Source organism: Pseudophryne corroboree, chromosome 11 (assembly GCF_028390025.1).
Source record: "Pseudophryne corroboree isolate aPseCor3 chromosome 11, aPseCor3.hap2, whole genome shotgun sequence".
In the NCBI taxonomy this organism is placed as follows: Eukaryota; Metazoa; Chordata; class Amphibia; order Anura; family Myobatrachidae; genus Pseudophryne; species Pseudophryne corroboree.
In genome coordinates this window covers 37247053-37264804 of record NC_086454.1, presented here as the reverse complement: position 1 = coordinate 37264804, position 17752 = coordinate 37247053, and the positions used below count along the sequence as shown (strand labels likewise).

Sequence of the window (17752 nt, the reverse complement as noted above, 5' to 3'; positions counted from 1 at the left end):
ACGCCGTCACCCCCCTCACAGAGCCAAAAGTCAGAAGACAGGTGAGTAGAAGAAGACAGATCTTCTATCAAGAAAAGTGACGGCTGAGGTACAGTGCGGCTGGCGGGAGCGCAGTGCGCCATTGCTGTCCACACACACAGGCACTGCAGGGCGCGGGCCCTGGGCAGCAAAAACACCTCTAAAACTTGCAAAAAGGGGGCATAAGATGCCCAGGCACAGCCCTACCCCCGCCAGTATAAATATTATGTAAAAAATCTGAGGAGAAATGCGCCATTGTGGGGGCGGAGCTTCCTCAGTCAGCCAGCACACTGTTCAGCGCCATTTTCTCTCATTCGCAGACTGCAGAGAAGAAGCTGGTCCTCCTCCACTTCTGAACAAGTATCAGGGTGAAAAGGGGGGGGGGGGGGGGGGCTGGGTGCTAATACATATTGTGCATAATATAATAGCGCTTAAAGGTTTCTGTGTACGGAGTACGCGACACGGGATTTTGTCTCTGTACAAAGTACACGGCACAGGGATTTTTTCTTTGGCGCTGGGTTGTGAACTGGCTGCTCCTAAACTGGGTCCCTCTGACAGATTTTGCTGTGGGTCTGTCCCCTATAAGTCCCACTGTGTCTGTGAGTAGTGTGTGTTGTACACGTGTGTAAGACATGTCTGTGGCAGGGAGTTCCTCCCTGGAGGAAGGCATTTTAGGGACACAGAGTTGTAATGTGGTGGCGCTGCCGGCACACCAAGAGCCTGCATGGGTGAAAGAAATACGTGATATCAATAGGAGATTAGATAAGTCTGAATCTCATGCTGAGTGCTGGAGAAAATCTGTGGAGGATGTGATTTTTGACAAAGAAGGTAATTCTCCCTGCACCTGGCACGGCTTCACTAAAGGAGCCAGCAGACCGCAAAATGGAGACTACATTGAAATCCATTTATGTTGCCAATGGTACGCTGCTCAGGCCCACAATTGCTTGCGCGTGGGTGAGTCGCGCTATTGAAAAATGGTCAGAAAGCGTGTCATCAGAAATTGACACGACTGATAAAGATGAGATACTCCTTAAGTTAGGGAATATCAAAGACGCTGCCGCATACATGCTAGAAGCGATGAAAGATATTGGACTCTTGAGTTCACAAGCCACTACCATGGCAGTATCTGCTCGGCGGGCGTTGTGGATTCGCCAGTGGAACGCGGATGCAGATTCCAAAAGAAATATGGAGGCTTTCCCATATAAAGGTGAGGCCTTATTTGGCGATGGACTGGATGCGTTCGTTTCGGCGGCTACAACGGCAAAAAAGACATATCACCCACACATGCAGTCCTTTCGGACCAATAACTACAAAAAAGCGAGAGGTTCCCCCTTCTTTGCAGGTAGGGGAAAGGGACAGTAGTCCACAGTGGCTCCAGGTTCCCAGGAACAGAAGTCTACCCCTACTTCTGATAAATGTTCAGCATGACGCTGGGGCTCCTTTGCGGGAGGCCGCTCGGGTGGGGGCACGTCTCAAACTGTTAAGCCAAGGTTGGATTCTGTCTGGCCTGGACCCATGGCTTTTGCAGATAGTATCCCAGGGGTACAAGCTGGAGTTTCAAGACATCTCCCCCAGGCCGATTTTTTTCAAATCGACCTTGCCAGCTTCTTTTCCGGAAAGGGAAGCGGTAACAGATTCCCTTTCCGGAAAATCCAAAACTTATGTCAGGATCAGGTTATAGTCCTGGTACCTTTTGTCACAACACGTTCCGAAGCCGGACGGCTTGGTCAGACCGATCCTAAACCTAAAAAATCTTAATCTCTACTTGAATCGATTCAAGTTCAAAATGGAATCACTGAGGGCAGTGATTTCCAGTCTGGAGGAGGGGGACTACATGGTGTCTGTAGACATAAAGGATGCTTACCTGCATGTTCCCATTTATCCTCCTCACCAGGCTTATCTGAGAGTCGCGGTTCAGGATTACCATTATCAATTCCAGACGTTACCTTTTCGGTCTCTCCACGGCGCCGAGGGTATTCACCAAGGTGATGGTGGAGATGATGGTTCTCTTGAGTCAAAAAGGAGTCGCTAAAATTCCATATCTAGACGATCTCCTGATAAAGGCGAGATCCAGGGAGCAGTTGTTACAAAACATCACACTCTCCCTGTCAATACTCCATCAACACCAGTGGGACCTGTTGGACAAGTGGTCGGGATCCCACCTACACATGCACCGGAAGATAATCCGGTCGTCAAAAGCCAGGATTTCGCTCCTATGGTGGCTACACAGTTCTCACCTACTAGAGGGACGCAGGATCGGGATTCAGGACTGGGTCCTGGTAACCACGGATGCAAGTCTCCAAGGCTGGGGAGCTGTCACTCGGGGAAAAAACTTCCAAGGAAAATGATCAAGTCAGGAAGCCTGCCTTCACATAAACGTGCTGGAATTGAGAGCCATTTACAACGGCCTTCAACAAGCGGTACATCTTCTTCAAGATCATCCCGTGCAGATCTAGTCGGACAATGTAACAGCAGTCATGTAAATAAACAGGCATGGCGGAATGAAAAGTAGAGCGGCAATGGCAGAGGTGACAAAGACCCTCCTCTGGGCAGAAAGACCTGCAAAAGCTCTGTCAGCAATTTTCATTTCTGGAGTGGACAACTGGGAAGTGGACTTCCTCAGCAGACACGATCTCCATCCAGGAGAGTGGGGCCTCCACCGAGAAGTCTTCGCAGAGGTGACAAGTCTTTGGGGAGTTCCTCAAGTAGACATGATGACATCTCGTCTTACCAAGAAGCTTCAGAAATATTGTTCCAGGTCGAGAGACCCTCAAGCAATAGCAGTGGATGCACTAGTGACCCAGTGGGTATTCCGGTCAGTGTATGTCTTCCCTCCACTTCTGCTGATCCCAAAAGTTCTCAGGATCATAAGAAGAGCAAGGGTTTGAGCAATCTTCATTGCCCCAGACTGGCCAAGGAGGGTTTGGTACCCAGATCTTCAGGAGTTGCTCATAGAAGATCCTCGGCCTCTTCCTCTTTGCGAGAACCTGCTGCAGCAGGGGCCATGCGTGTATCAAGACTAACCGTGGCTACGTTTGATGGCATGGCTGTTGAACGCCGGATCCTACCCCGAAATGGGTATTCTCAAGGAAGTCATCCCCACCCTTATTCAGGCCAGGAAAGGAGTAACGTCGAAACATTTTCACCGTATTTGGAGAAAATATGTATCTTGGTGTGAATCCAAGAAGGCTCCTACGGAGGAGTTTTATGGAGGCGGGCCTCCGATTGGGTTCAATCAAGGTCCAGATTTCGGCCTTGTCCGTGTTCTTCCAAAAACAATTGGCCTCTCTTCCAGAGGTTCAGACCTTAGTGAAAAGAGTTGAAGTTTCTCACTTGGAAAGTGGTGATGCTTTTGGCATTGACATCCGCACGGCGGGTGTCTAATTTAGGGGCCTTGTCCCACAAGAGCCCTTACCTGATCTTCCATGAAGATAGGGCAGAGTTGGGAACTCGTTAAAATTTTCTTCCAAAGGTGGTTTCATCTTTCCACATAAACTAACCTATTGTGGTGCCAGTAGTTACTGACACGTTCACTGAGTCAAAGTCTCTAGATGTGGTTAGGGCTTTGAAGATTTATGTCGCTAGAACAGCTCAAACACGGAAAACAGAGTCTTTGTTTGTCCTGTATGCTCCCAACAAGATTGGGTGTCCTGCTTCCAAGCAGACTATTGCGCGTTGGATCAGAAGTACGATTCAGCACGCTCATACGCTGGATTGCCGTTACCGACGTCGGTAAAGGCCCATTCCACTAGGAGGGTGGGCTCATCCTGGGCGGCTGCCCGGGGGGGGTCTCGGCATTGCAACTTTGCCGAGCACCTACTTGATCGGGGTCAAACATATTTGCAAAATTCTACAAGTTTGACACCTTGGCCGATGAAGACCTCAAGTTCGGTCAATCGGTGCTGCATGGTCATCCGCACTCTCCCGCCCGTACTGGAGCTTTGGTATAAACCCCATGGTCATAAGTGGACCCCAGCATCCTCTAGGACGTATGAGAAAACAGGATTTTGATACCGGTAAATCCTTTTCTCCTAATCCGTAGAGAATGCTGGGCGCCCGTCCCAGTGCGTACTTTACCTGCAGTTTAGTCATTAGAGTTACACATGTTGTGTTATATTAGTTTCAGCTTGTTGCTGTAATTGATTCATGCCTGTTGGCGTGTGTTCTGTTGAATGCCATGTTGTACGGCATGGTTGAGGTGTGAGCTGGTATGTATCTCACCACTAGTATTAAAGTAAATCCTTTCCTCGAAATGTCCGTCTCCCTGGGCACAGTTCCTATAACTGAGGTCTGGAGGAGGGGCATAGAGGGAGGAGCCAGTTCACGCCCATTGAAAAGTCTTAAGAGTGCCCATGGCTCCTGCAGAACAGTCTATACCCCATGGCCATAAGTGGACCCCAGCATCCTCTACGAACTAGGAGAAAAGGATTTACCGGTAGGTATCAAAATCCTGTTTTTAACTCCAGTATGTGATTTATTTTACGATACCAGAACCATCGGGATTGAAAATCACAAAATATCCTGTAATCTCCTGTACTGTTTTCAGACGCTTTTTTTTTTTTTTTTTCTTTCTTTCTAAATATATTTATTGTTAGGATTTAATGTTTATGATTCTTGGTGAATTCAGCTCTGTGATCTTACGGGAAATGTCAGTAATGAGATGGGGCTGCAGCTGCCGGTACAGGTTCGTCTGTACTTAAGGGCATATCTCTGGCATGCCTCATGAAATGCTCATCTGCCCCAACCTATGTTTCCTGTCCATGTACAGGGTATAAACTGGGCACACCAGTACATTCCCCCTGCCTGCATCTCTATAATAATGTCTGTCTTTTTCAGAGCCGCAGAGACGGAAAGGCAGGAGGCGAATGTGTTGTGAGATAATGCATCATCTACGTGAGAACCACAAAGTATGGAAGAAGAGCATCGAGGAGGAGGAGAAAGCAAAACCAGACACCAATAAGCCGCCGAGCGAGGGGTCCTCGTTACCTCCGTCGGATGAAATCCAGGTCATCGAGGAAGCAGATGAAGAAGACGAGAGACAATCAGGGGAGGAGAGAAAGTGCTAGGACTCTCTAAGACGGGACGAAGGCGACGACACTTCACATACTGTAACTTTGCAAGAACGGCCTTATTACTGTGAGAGGACCGCGCCCGTCCCACCACACTATGCACTTTCACCACCACGTGGAATATACAAACATTATATTCAGACGTTAATTATTGTACAACTTGATGCAAAGTCCTTTGTGCCCTAATTGGTATATTATTACCATTTATAATGCTGCCTTGCTAAATACAGAGCTCTTTTTTCCCATAAGGTACTTCGTTACAATCATAAAAAGTGACTTTTCTTACCAAAGCAGCAACAGCATTTTTTTCTGGGCGAGACCGGAGCGGTGGTGGAATGCGTTGCTGCTCCGGCGCCGTCAAGCCTGTTGTATTTTTCTGTTATTTTTAAAACAAGAAACTGCCTGTGACAGATCTGGAAAAATGCCATCTGGACCGAGTTCCTTTTATTTAAGTATCGGTTCCTCAGCGACCTAACTCTGTTCTATCGGGAAGACTGACCAGGACAGGAAAGTTCTCATTTTCAAAATCGGACAGAAAAAAAGAAATCCCAAATGCATCATTTTCTGATGCCTTTTATGTGTTGTGTATAACCTGCTTGTGTTTTATGTTATTTTACGGAAAATGTTTTTTTTTTTTTTTTTTTTAATTTCAGGTCTCAAGGATGAGTCTTTTGGGGGGGTTTTTCTTTTTCTTTTTTGTTTCGTTTCATTTTTCCTTTATGAGTTGTGGTTCTGTGGTAGCCCTGAAAGTAAAGACAAACACGCAAAAATAAAAAAAAACCCTGACAAACCCGAAAACACCATAAAAAACAAAAAAAAAGCTTAAATATTTCAATAATGAAGGGATTTTTTTATTTTTTATTTAGGCAATGATATAAATATATATATTAGATATATTTTTCCACTCTTTTTCTCAGGATTTGTAGGTAGAAGTGCGTCATTTGTAACACCCAACAGATACAACACGAGACTCCTCTAATGTTTAATGAATAGTTTAGCTGTTTATACATAACCACGTAACACATTTATTCTATATACAATGTATTTGGGGGAAGACCCGTTCCCGGGCACTAACTCTTGTATGTTTAATACATAAGGTAACATTTCAGACACCACCGAATCGGTCCCGATTCCCACGCACGCAATCGCTCACTGCTCTGTCCCCATTAACCCCTGAAATGTGTGGCGTTTTGTAGGCACATCGGCCAGTGCAAATGATAACGATGACTACTATAACTTTATACTGTATTCTCAGACTGCAACTCAAGCACAAGATATAGACAACCTCACAGCTGCAACGCAGAAGTACTTTTATATAGTGAGCTGTTCCACGTGTGCGATATCTAACACGGCCTTAACTGTCAGACGTGTCCATCAAGCACAGCGACAATTTTGTTCTTCTATTTTGAAGCCATTGAATGACACCGCGGTCAGGAGCCGTCTTAAGTGACTCTGCCAGAGGGGTGTAGACCGGTTCTGTTCTTCATAACACTGGTCCTTTGACGCAGCAATGCAACATCTAGGGGACATAAGTAAAAGCAGGCATACTAGCATGTACTACACAATAGCAGAATGTGGTCAGATGTTACGATTTCCAGCGTTGTATGGGTACCTGTGTTTATAACTCTCCTCCTTACGTTACAATGTGAACAGGATTTTCCTTTTGGAAAAAAAACCATACGAGATGCCTACTGGGGAGGGAGTTGGATTGCTGACAATAGGGGAAGACTTATTACTGCTGACGTGTGCCATTCCTGACCGGCACTGGTGGACTGGGCTAGTACATCTCTGTACATTGTAGAAGGGAACGGATTGTGTACTATGAAACTGGAGAGACGTAAATTCATGTTCTGAGAGATGGAAAAAGTCAAATGCGGGTTGTGGTACTTTATACAGTAACGTCACTTTTGGAAAGGAAATGGCCAGTTTGAATGCGGTTCTGTGGCAGTGCTCTGGCGGTTATATTGTTGTGCTGGTGGGGTCACAGTGCAGGTGCTGACGCAGTCCTGGGGTATCATTCTGACACTGAGATCGCTGTACTTGCGGGGCTACACTAGCTGATGAGTGTGTTACATTAGCCAGGTCCCCCTGCAAGTGATGTCATCAGCTAAACCCTGACCATAGCATGATCTGAAATCCCCGGTGACTTGGGGTTAGGCCTTACCATGTTTAACCTATGTTGGGTAAGGGAACAGAAAATCTAGTTCCTGGATTAGAGGGTGAATGATGGAAAAAGGTATTTTTGTTGCTACCAGGCTGGAATATAAAATGTGTTATAAAGAGGTAGAATGATTTGGGGTGATGTATAAAGAGGGTGACATCCGCTGCAGTTAATCCACAAATGACCTAGTTCTGTAATCACATAACTGTGCATCGTGATGTTTCCCTGTACTCATTCTCACTCTGCTCCCTTCACTCCAGGTAGGAGCTTCCATTAATTTGCCAAAAATGTCACCGTGTTTCAGCCTCATCATATTTATGCCTTAAATGATACCCTATGGTCTATGCCTTAACCAGTGTTTCAGCTCTTTCCAGTTTGTTTTTCATTTACCTTGCAAGACCAGTTTCCTGAGCTACGCGTGCACCAGTCACATCTATGTGCAATTTACAGACTTAATGGACTAAGTTATTGTTACCACTGGGAGTCGTACGGATCACTCCGCACACAATCACCCATCATCCTGCCGGAGGATAATATTGCTGGGCCCACTGACAGGTGCTGTTGGATTATATCGCCCCGCAGAGATGCCTGGATTGGCAGCGTATGAGGGTTTGCATGCATGGATTAAAGTCGGTGATTTCTAAGTAAGCAATTGCCACATCATCTGTTCCACAAAACTTAGCATGTTACATTTTGTATCATGAAAATGTATGTCACCACCATCCGGCAACGTGGACTAGAAGAAAATGTCTGTCGGATCAAATTTAGGACTATTGTTCATACTACTTTTTCTTCTTCCCCTTTTGACAATTTGGTAAATAACTAAAAGAAGTAATTTATTGTAGACTGTGCCAAATTACTGTGCCGCCCCAATCACTGCTCCCGGACACCCACTGTAATACTTAGGCAGTGTTCCCACAAAATATTTCTACTAGTAATAAACTTTACCAGTTTTAAACAGACCTATGGATCATTCGTTATTAGTAATGGCTTGAAAATAAATAATGTAATTAGCTGTTTATAGCTCGGTCACTGACGGGATGTATGGTCCGTGTATAAGGGATGGTAAATGATGCGCTTTCATCGATGCTGATTTAACAATTAAAGAAAAATCCCCCTAGCAGTATTATGCCTCTTTCCCCGTCCATATTGATGCAGGAACATCACTTTTTACTCAATTGATCTGACCACAGTTGCCACTTACAGCAGATGGTGTGACTGAATGTAGCCAAGAGGTGGGGTGGACCCACATTCAGACCGGAACAAATATTCTGCTTTTCAGTGTATTTACGACCATGCTCCTTAGTGTGATGTCAGAGTTATGACATAAGATCCAGTATCTGTATTATTGTATATTTAAAATATTTTGTTCCTGAGTATTAAATGGTAACACATCTGGAGATAGTAGGTCATTTGCAGTTAAAACATTTAATTATTGGAGTTATTGCAACTCCCTCTGGAAAAATAGACTTTATCTAAAAGTAATTTCCATCCTCCACATTCCGCTAACCTCTACTGTCCATGCTCACTTTGCTGGCTGATTATCTTCCATACGAGTGTACTGTACAATATTTCATTTTGGAAATTTTTGTATTTCTAAAATCAGGATCTTCATGTGGGGGATATCTCCGCATGTCAGAGGGCTCACCTGCATCCCCACTGCCACGATTTAACAGAACGAGTAACAAGGATTTAAATGTCTTCTCTGCTCACCAAGCCACCTGTGTTCCTAGATAGCCTCACTGCAATACACATGTAGTTATATTAAGATGTCCGTGTCTGTGTGATCTCTCTGGGGTGAGTATAAGTCATATAGTTACAGGACTATAGACCGCTTTCTTCGTGGATCTGTAGTTGTGGAAGATAGTGGAGTTTAAAAACGATGGAATCGGGGCAGATACTTTATATCTGGACAGCCAGGAGGTAGCAGCAATTCCTAAAGCCAAGGGTAGAGTGATTCAATGTGTGTCAGTGGTAGACGCTCCTTAATGTCAGCTGGGTATTTTGGTCTAGAATTAAATGACTTACTTGATCTGTATCCCGGGAATGTTAAATTCATCTGGCGCACTAGCTGGTGTTTTTCACACATTAACCTGGTGTTTCATAATCTGCTGTTTCTCTTGCAGACAACAGCTATGGCTAGTGAGTCAGTTGGCACTTGGAACAATTGTACCCACATGAAAAATATTGAGGTAGATAAGGCGTGCCAGAATCCAACGCGTTTCATCTTAGCGACGGACTTCAGGGAATATTACCGGTTGTGGGTTTCCCAATGAATAAGAGCATCAGGGAGATGACGGGCGGTGTGAAGTGGGGAAGGGGGTTGCGCTGATCAGTGTGAGTGGCTTCTTTCTCCAGGTGTGTTGTGAAGGGAAACTGGGCGGTAAATTAGCCGTACATATGAGATATCATGGCACTACTGTGTAAAAACTGGACGGTTAGATATGATCATCATGTATGCACCATGTGATGTTACAGAGGTACTACTGGCGGGCAGAGGAGGTCAGGGTAACTGTGCCATGTGTAAGCCAGCAGAACCGGCGACAGAGACCAGGGTATGTGTGCTTGGGGAAAGTATTTGGAGAAGTTCCGTCAGGGTTGAGGGTTGGGTACAGAGAGCGCAAGTGGCTGACGTGAATAATGCTGGCTGAGGAGTTATGTGTCTAAGAAAATAAGCAGGGAGTGGATTGTGTTTAAACCTTGTTATAGAAGCACAGTATGTATAGTTTAAATATAGTACTGAGGTTATTCGGATTATGGTTGAATTGTTTAGATTGAGGAGATGGTGATGGATAAGTGGCTGTGGTGCAGGAGAGTGGATGGGTGTGAGGGGAAGGTTATAGCTTATGGTAGGAAGGAGTAATGGTGTAGTAGCAGGAAGTTAATAAAGGAATAAGCTTAGATGGTTCTGAGAAAGGTGTAAACTGTTGCATGTAAGCATAAAGGTTTGTTTTTTAGATACATGGGACAGGTCAACAGTCCTAGGTGCCAGGGAAAGCATATGGGGGAGGGGGTATGTGAGGGTTATGGACTTATTTGACTACTGATGTGAGAGATGATGCAGAATATATTTACCGATTCTTGGTAGGCAGAGGCTTGTAGGTGGTGGGGAGAAGGCTACAAATAAGTGGTCCATGCAATGCAGAGCCTGTTGGTGGAAGGGCATAAAAGAAGCTGATGGGGGTGGATATGAAAGTCCGACTTAGGGGTATTAGTGGAGGGTGGGAAGACAGGTTTTTTTGATCTTCTACGGGTTAAGAAGTTTGAAGTGAGTGGAGACGAGGGTGCTGGTGTTTGGGTGGGGAGGGAAGTTAAACAGGATTAATAACAGTGGGTCTCACAGGAAGATCATGAAGCGTGTGTTTGAGGGTTTTGAGGTTGTGTTTCCAACTAGCTTCTGTTTGATGGCTTGTGTTCTGCGGCACTTTATTTTAAATGCATGATGGTTCTTGCTACATACCGTAAACTACAAGGGCACTGGCGTAGAACTCTTACTGTTAGCCATAGTCTCTCTCTGATTCTTTTGTATTATACATAAGGTGGTGTTGGCGGTGAGCTCAGATTGGTGCGGTAGTGTATCGCTTCATAGTTTTGCATGCTTGGTGGATGTTGGAGTTATACAATCAGCTGTTACTTTCTCCTAGCCATGCAGTTGTTATGGCCTTCATTCCCAGTTGTAAAGTTTATAGGGTCTTGGAGCTCTTGCATATAATCTAAGGTTTTGCAGGAAAGTGTTATTTTAGGCTATTGCCTTGTAGGCGTGTGCCAGTGTCTCATTACGATCATTATGTATTGTTTGTGCCGACTGTTTAACTGGGTGATAAAATAAGAATTTACTCACCGGTAATTCTATTTCTCGTAGTCCGTAGTGGATGCTGGGAACTCCGTAAGGACCATGGGGAATAGCGGGCTCCGAAGGAGGCTGGGCACTCTAGAAAGATTTAGGACTACCTGGTGTGCACTGGCTCCTCCCACTATGACCCTCCTCCAAGCCTCAGTTAGGATACTGTGCCCGGACGAGCAGACATAATAAGGAAGGATTTAGAATCCCGGGTAAGACTCTTACCAGCCACACCAATCACACCGTACAACTCGTGATACTATATCCAGTTTGACAGTATGAAAACAACTGAGCCTCTCAACAGATGGCTCAACAATAACCCTTTAGTTAACAATAACTATTTACAAGTATTGCAGACAATCCGCACTTGGGATGGGCGCCCAGCATCCACTACGGACTACGAGAAATAGAATTACCGGTGAGTAAATTCTTATTTTCTCTAACGTCCTAGTGGATGCTGGGAACTCCGTAAGGACCATGGGGATTATACCAAAGCTCCCAAACGGGCGGGAGAGTGCGGATGACTCTGTAGCACCGAATGAGAGAACTCCAGGTCCTCCTCAGCCAGGATATCAAATTTGTAGAATTTTGCAAACGTGTTTGCCCCTGACCAAGTAGCTGCTCGGCAAAGTTGTAAAGCAGAGACCCCTCAGGCAGCCGCCCAAGATGAGCCCACCTTCCTTGTGGAATGGGCATTTACAGATTTTGGCTGTGGCATGCCTGCCACAGAATGTGCAAGCTGAATTGTACTACAAATCCAGCGAGCAATAGACTGCTTAGAAGCAGGAGCACCCAGCTTGTTGGGTGCATACAGGATAAACAGCGAGTCAGATTTTCTGACTCCAGCCGTCCTGGAAACATATATTTTCAGGGCCCTGACAACGTCTAGCAACTTGGAGTCCTCCAAATCCTTAGTAGCCGCAGGCACCACAATAGGCTGGTTCAGGTGAAACGCTGACACCACCTTAGGGAGAAACTGGGGACGAGTCCTCAATTCTGCCCTATCCTTATGGAAAATCAGATAAGGGCTTTTACATGATAAAGCCGCCAATTCTGACACTCGCCTGGCTGAAGCCAAGGCCAATAACATGACCACTTTCCACGTGAGATATTTCAGATCCACGGTTTTTAGTGGCTCAAACCAATGTGATTTTAAGAAACTCAACATCATGTTGAGATCCCAAGGTGCCACAGGAGGCACAAATGGGGGCTGAATATGCAGCACTCCTTTCACAAATGTCTGAACTTCAGGTACTGAAGCTAGTTCTTTTTGAAAGAAAATCGACAGAGCCGAGATCTGTCCTTTAATGGAGCCTAGTTTTAGGCCCATATTCACTCCTGCTTGCAGGAAATGCAGAAATCGACCTAGTTGAAATTCCTCTGTTGGGGCCTTTTTGGCCTCGCACCATGCAACATATTTCCGCCATATGCGGTGATAATGCTTTGCCGTAACATCTTTCCTGGCCTTAATAAGCGTAGGAATGACTTCTTCCGGAATACCCTTTTCCTTTAGGATCCGGTGTTCAACCGCCATGCCGTCAAACGCAGCCGCGGTAAGTCTTGGAACAGACAGGGCCCCTGTTGTAGCAGGTCCTGTCTGAGCGGTAGAGGCCACGGGTCCTCTGAGAGCATCTCTTGAAGTTCCGGGTACCACGTTCATCTTGGCCAATCCGGAACCACGAGAATGGTGTTTACTCCTCGCTTTCTTATTATTCTCAATACCTTTGGTATGAGAGGCAGAGGAGGGAACACATAAACCGACTGGTACACCCATGGTGTCACTAGAGCGTCCACAGCTATCGCTTGAGGGTCCCTTGACCTGGCGCAATATCTTTTTAACTTTTTGTTGAGGCGGGACGCCATCATGTCCACCTGTGGTTTTTCCCAATGGTTTACCAGCATCTGGAAGACTTCTGGATGAAGTCCCCACTCTCCCGGGTGGAGGTCGTGTCTGCTGAGGAAGTCTGCTTCCCAGTTGTCCACTCCCGGAATGAACACTGCTGACAGTGCTAGTACATGATTCTCCGCCCATCGGAGAATTCTTGTGGCTTCCGCCATCGCCATCCTGCTTCTTGTGCCGCCCTGTCGATTTACATGGGCGACTGCCGTGATGTTGTCTGACTGGATCAGCACCGGCTGGTGTAGGAGCAGGGATTTTGCTTGACTTAGGGCATTGTAGATGGCCCTTAGTTCCAGAATATTTATGTGAAGGGAAGTCTCCTGACTCGACCATAGTCCTTGGAAGTTTCTTCCCTGTGTGACTGCCCCCCAGCCTCGAAGGCTGGCATCCGTGGTCACCAGGACCCAGTCCTGTATGCCGAACCTGCGGCCCTCTAGAAGATGGGCACTCTGCAGCCACCACAGTAGTGGCATGGAACCTGCTGAAGGGAATTGCTTCGTAAGAAGCCACCATCTTTCCCAGGACCCGCGTGCAGCGATGCACTGATACCTGTTTTGGTTTCAGGAGGTCTCTGACTAGAGATGACAGCTCCTTGGCTTTCTCCTCCAGGAGAAACACCTTTTTCTGGACTGTATCCAGAATCATACCCAGGAACAGTAGTCGTGTCGTCGGAACCAGCTGTGACTTTGGGATATTCAGAATCCAGCCGTGCTGGTGCAGCACCTCCTGAGATAGTGCTACTCCCACCAACAACTGTTCCTTGGACCTCGCTTTTATTAGGAGATCGTCCAAGTACGGGATAATTAAAACTCCCTTTCTTCGAAGGAGTATCATCATTTCCGCCATAACCTTGGTAAATACCCTCGGTGCCGTGGACAGTCCAAACGGCAGCGTCTGGAATTGGTAATGGCAATCCTGTACCACAAATCTGAGGTACTCCTGGTGAGGATGGTAAATGGGGACATGCAAGTAAGCATCCTTGATGTCCAGGGATACCATGTAATCCCCCTCCTCCAGGCTTGCAATAACCGCCCTGAGCGATTCCATCTTGAACTTGAATTTCATTATGTATGTGTTCAAGGATTTCAAATTTAGAATGGGTCTCACCGAACCGTCCGGTTTCGGTACCACAAATAGTGTGGAATAATAACCCCGGCCTTGTTGAAGTAGGGGTACCTTGATTATCACCTGCTGAGAATACAGCTTGTGAATTGCCGTTAGCACCGCCTCCCTGTCTGAGGGAGCAATTGGCAAGACAGATTTTAGGAATCGGTGGGGTGGGGACGCCTCGAATTCCAGCTTGTACCCCTGAGATACTATTTGCAGGATCCAGGGATCCACCTGTGAGCGAACCCACTGATCGCTGAAATTTTTGAGGCGACCCCCCACCGTACCTGGCTCCGCCTGTGGAGCCCCACCGTCATGCGGCGGACTTGGAAGAAGAAGCGGGGGAGGACTTTTGCTCCTGGGAACCTGCTGTTTGTTGCAGCCTTTTTCCCCTACCTCTGCCTCAGGACAGAAAAGACCCGCCTTTTCCACGCCTGTTTTTCTGGGTCCGAAAGGACTGAACCTGATAAAACGGCGCCTTCTTAGGCTGTGAGGGGACATGGGGTAAAAATGCTGACTTCCCAGACGTTGCTGTGGAAACTAGGTCCGAGAGACCATCCCCAAATAATTCCTCACCCTTATAAGGCAACACTTCCATGTGCTTTTTAGAATCTGCATCTCCTGTCCACTGGCGAATCCATAAGCCTCTCCTAGCAGAAATGGACAATGCACTTACTTTAGATGCCAGTCGGCAGATTTCCCTCTGTGCATCTCTCATATATAAGACTGAGTCTTTTATATGGTCTATGGTTAACAGGATCGTGTCTCTGTCTAATGTGTCAATATTTTCTGACAGTTTATCTGACCAAGCAGCGGCAGCACTGCACATCCAAGCTGACGCAATAGCTGGCCTAAGTATAATGCCTGTGTGTGTATATACAGACTTCAGTATCGCCTCCTGCTTTCTATCAGCAGGTTCCTTGAGGGCGGCCGTATCCTGAGACGGTAGTGCCACCTTTTTAGACAAACGTGTGAGCGCTTTATCCACTCTAGGGGGTGTTTCCCAACGTGACCTATCCTCTGGCGGGGAAGGGAACGCCATTAGTACCTTCTTAGGAATTACCAATTTTTTATCAGGGAAAGCCCACGCTTCTTCACACACCATTTAATTCATCTGATGGGGGAAAAACTACAGGTAGTTTTTTCTCTCCAAACATAATACCCTTTTTAGTGGTACCAGTAGTTATATCAGAAATGTTTAACACCTCTTTCATTGCCTCAATCATACAGTGAATGGCCTTAGTGGGCATCAGGTTTGACTCATCGTCGTCGACACTGGCGTCAGTATCAGTGTCGACATCTGGGTCTGCTTGAGGTAGCGGGCGTTATAGAGCCCCTGACGACCCATGCGACGCCTGGGCAGGCACGAGCTGAGAAGACGGCTGTCCCACATTTGGCATGTCGTCGATTTTCTTATATAGGGAGTCTATACGTGCACTCATTACTTTCCATAAGCCCATCCACTCAGGTGTCTGCCCCGCAGGGGGTGACATCCCTTCTAAAGGCATCTGCTCCGCCTCCACATCATTATCCTCATCAAACATGTCGACACAGCCGTACCGACACACCGCACACACACAAGGAATGCTCCGAATGAGGACAGGACCCACAAAAGCCCTTTGGGGGGACAGAGTGAGAGTATGCCAGCACACACCAGAGCGCTATAATAATGCAGGGACTAACTGAGTTATGTCCCCTATAGCTGCTTTTTATATTATATATGTATTGCGCCCAAATTTAGTGCCCCCCCCTCTCTGTTTTTACCCTGTTCTGACGTGTAGACTGCAGGGGAGAGCCAGGGAGCTTCCTTCCAGCGGATCTGTGAAGGAGAAATGGCGCCAGTGTGTCTGAGGGAGATAGCTCCGCCCCTTTTCCGCGGCCTATTCTCCCGCTTTTTTCTGGATTCTGGCAGGGGTATTTACCACATATATAGCCTCTAGGACTATATATTGTGGTATTTTTGCCAGCCAAGGTGTTTTTATTGCAGTTCAGGGCGCCCCCCCCCCCCCCCCCCCCCCCCCCAAGCGCCCTGCACCCTCAGTGACCGGAGTGTGAAGTGTGCATGAGAAGCAATGGCGCACAGCTGCAGTGCTGTGCGCTACCTTGGTGAAGACTGATGTCTTCTGCCGCCGTTTTACCGGACCTCTTCTTGCTTCTGGCTCTGTAAGGGGGACGGCGGCGCGGCTCCGGGACCGAACACCAAGGACTGGGCCTGCGGTCGATCCCTCTGGAGCTAATGGTGTCCAGTAGCCTAAGAAGCCCAATCCGGCTGCAAGCAGGCGAGTTCGCTTCTTCTCCCCTTAGTCCCTCGCTGCAGTGAGCCTGTTGCCAGCAGGTCTCACTGAAAATAAAAAACCTAAAACTATACTTTCTTTCTAAGGGCTCAGGAGAGCCCCTAGTGTGCATCCAACCTCGGCCGGGCACGAAATCTAACTGAGGCTTGGAGGAGGGTCATAGTGGGAGGAGCCAGTGCACACCAGGTAGTCCTAAATCTTTCTAGAGTGCCCAGCCTCCTTCGGAGCCCGCTATTCCCCATGGTCCTTACGGAGTTCCCAGCATCCACTAGGACGTTAGAGAAAATAAGATTTTAAACCTACCTGTAAATCTATTTTTTCTAGTCTGTAGAGGATGCTGGGGACTCCGTAAGGACCATGGGGTATAGACGGGCTCCGCAGGAGATAGGGCACCTAAAAAGAACTTTGACTATGGGTGTGCACTGGCTCCTCCCTCTATGCCCCTCCTCCAGACCTCAGTTAGAGAACTGTGCCCAGAGGAGATGGACAATACAAGGCAGGATTTAGCAATCAAAGGGCAAGATTCATACCAGCCCACACCAATCATACCATGTAACCTGGAACATACATAACCAGTTTACAGTATGAACAAAAACAACAGTAACGGTCCAAGACCGATGTCAACTGTAACATAACCCTTATGTAAGCAACAACTATATACAAGTCTTGCAGAGTTTCTGCACTGGGACGGGCGCCCAGCATCCTCTACGGACTAGGAGAAATAGATTTACCGGTAGGTTTAAAATCTTATTTTCTCTTACGTCCTAGAGGATGCTGGGGACTCCGTAAGGACCATGGGGTTTATACCAAAACATCCAATCAGGCGGGAGAGTGCGTATGACTGCAGCACCGACTGAGCAAACGCTAGTTCCTCATCAGCCAGGTAATCAAACTTGTAGAATTTAGCAAAAGTGTTTGACCCCGACCAAGTGGCCGCTCGGCAAAGTTGTAAAGCCGAGACACCTCGGGCAGCCGCCCAAGAAGAGCCTACCTTCCTAGTGGAATGGGCCTTAACCGAATTTGGTACCGGCAATCCAGCCGTAGAGTGAGCCTGCTGAATCGTATTACAGATCCAGCGAGCAATAGTCTGCTTTGAAGCAGGAGCGCCAATCTTATTGGCCGCATACAGGACAAACAGAGCCTCTGTTTTCCTAATTCTAGCCGTCCTGGCTACATAAATCTTTAAGGCCCTGACTACATCCAGGGATCTGGAATCCTCCAGGTCACCGGTAGCCACAGGCACCACAATAGGTTGATTCATATGGAACGACGAAACCACTTTAGGCAAAAATTGCGGACGTGTCCTCAATTCAGCTCGATCCACATGAAAAATCAAGTAGGGGCTCTTGTGTGAGAGAGCCG

At 47.0% G+C, this 17752-nt stretch overlaps 1 protein-coding gene across 1 annotated transcript in view; it reads left to right on the top strand.

Annotated features, from left to right (window-relative positions):
- Positions 1-8210, top strand: part of PDE3B (phosphodiesterase 3B) — a 199914-nt gene extending 191704 nt beyond the window's left edge. Inside the window, exon 16 of the mRNA XM_063946478.1 lies at positions 4855-8210. Coding sequence (XP_063802548.1) covers positions 4855-5084 — 230 coding nt within the window. The 3' untranslated portion in view covers positions 5085-8210. The remainder of the gene's footprint in view (positions 1-4854) is intronic.
- Positions 8211-17752: the final 9542 nt, after the last annotated feature.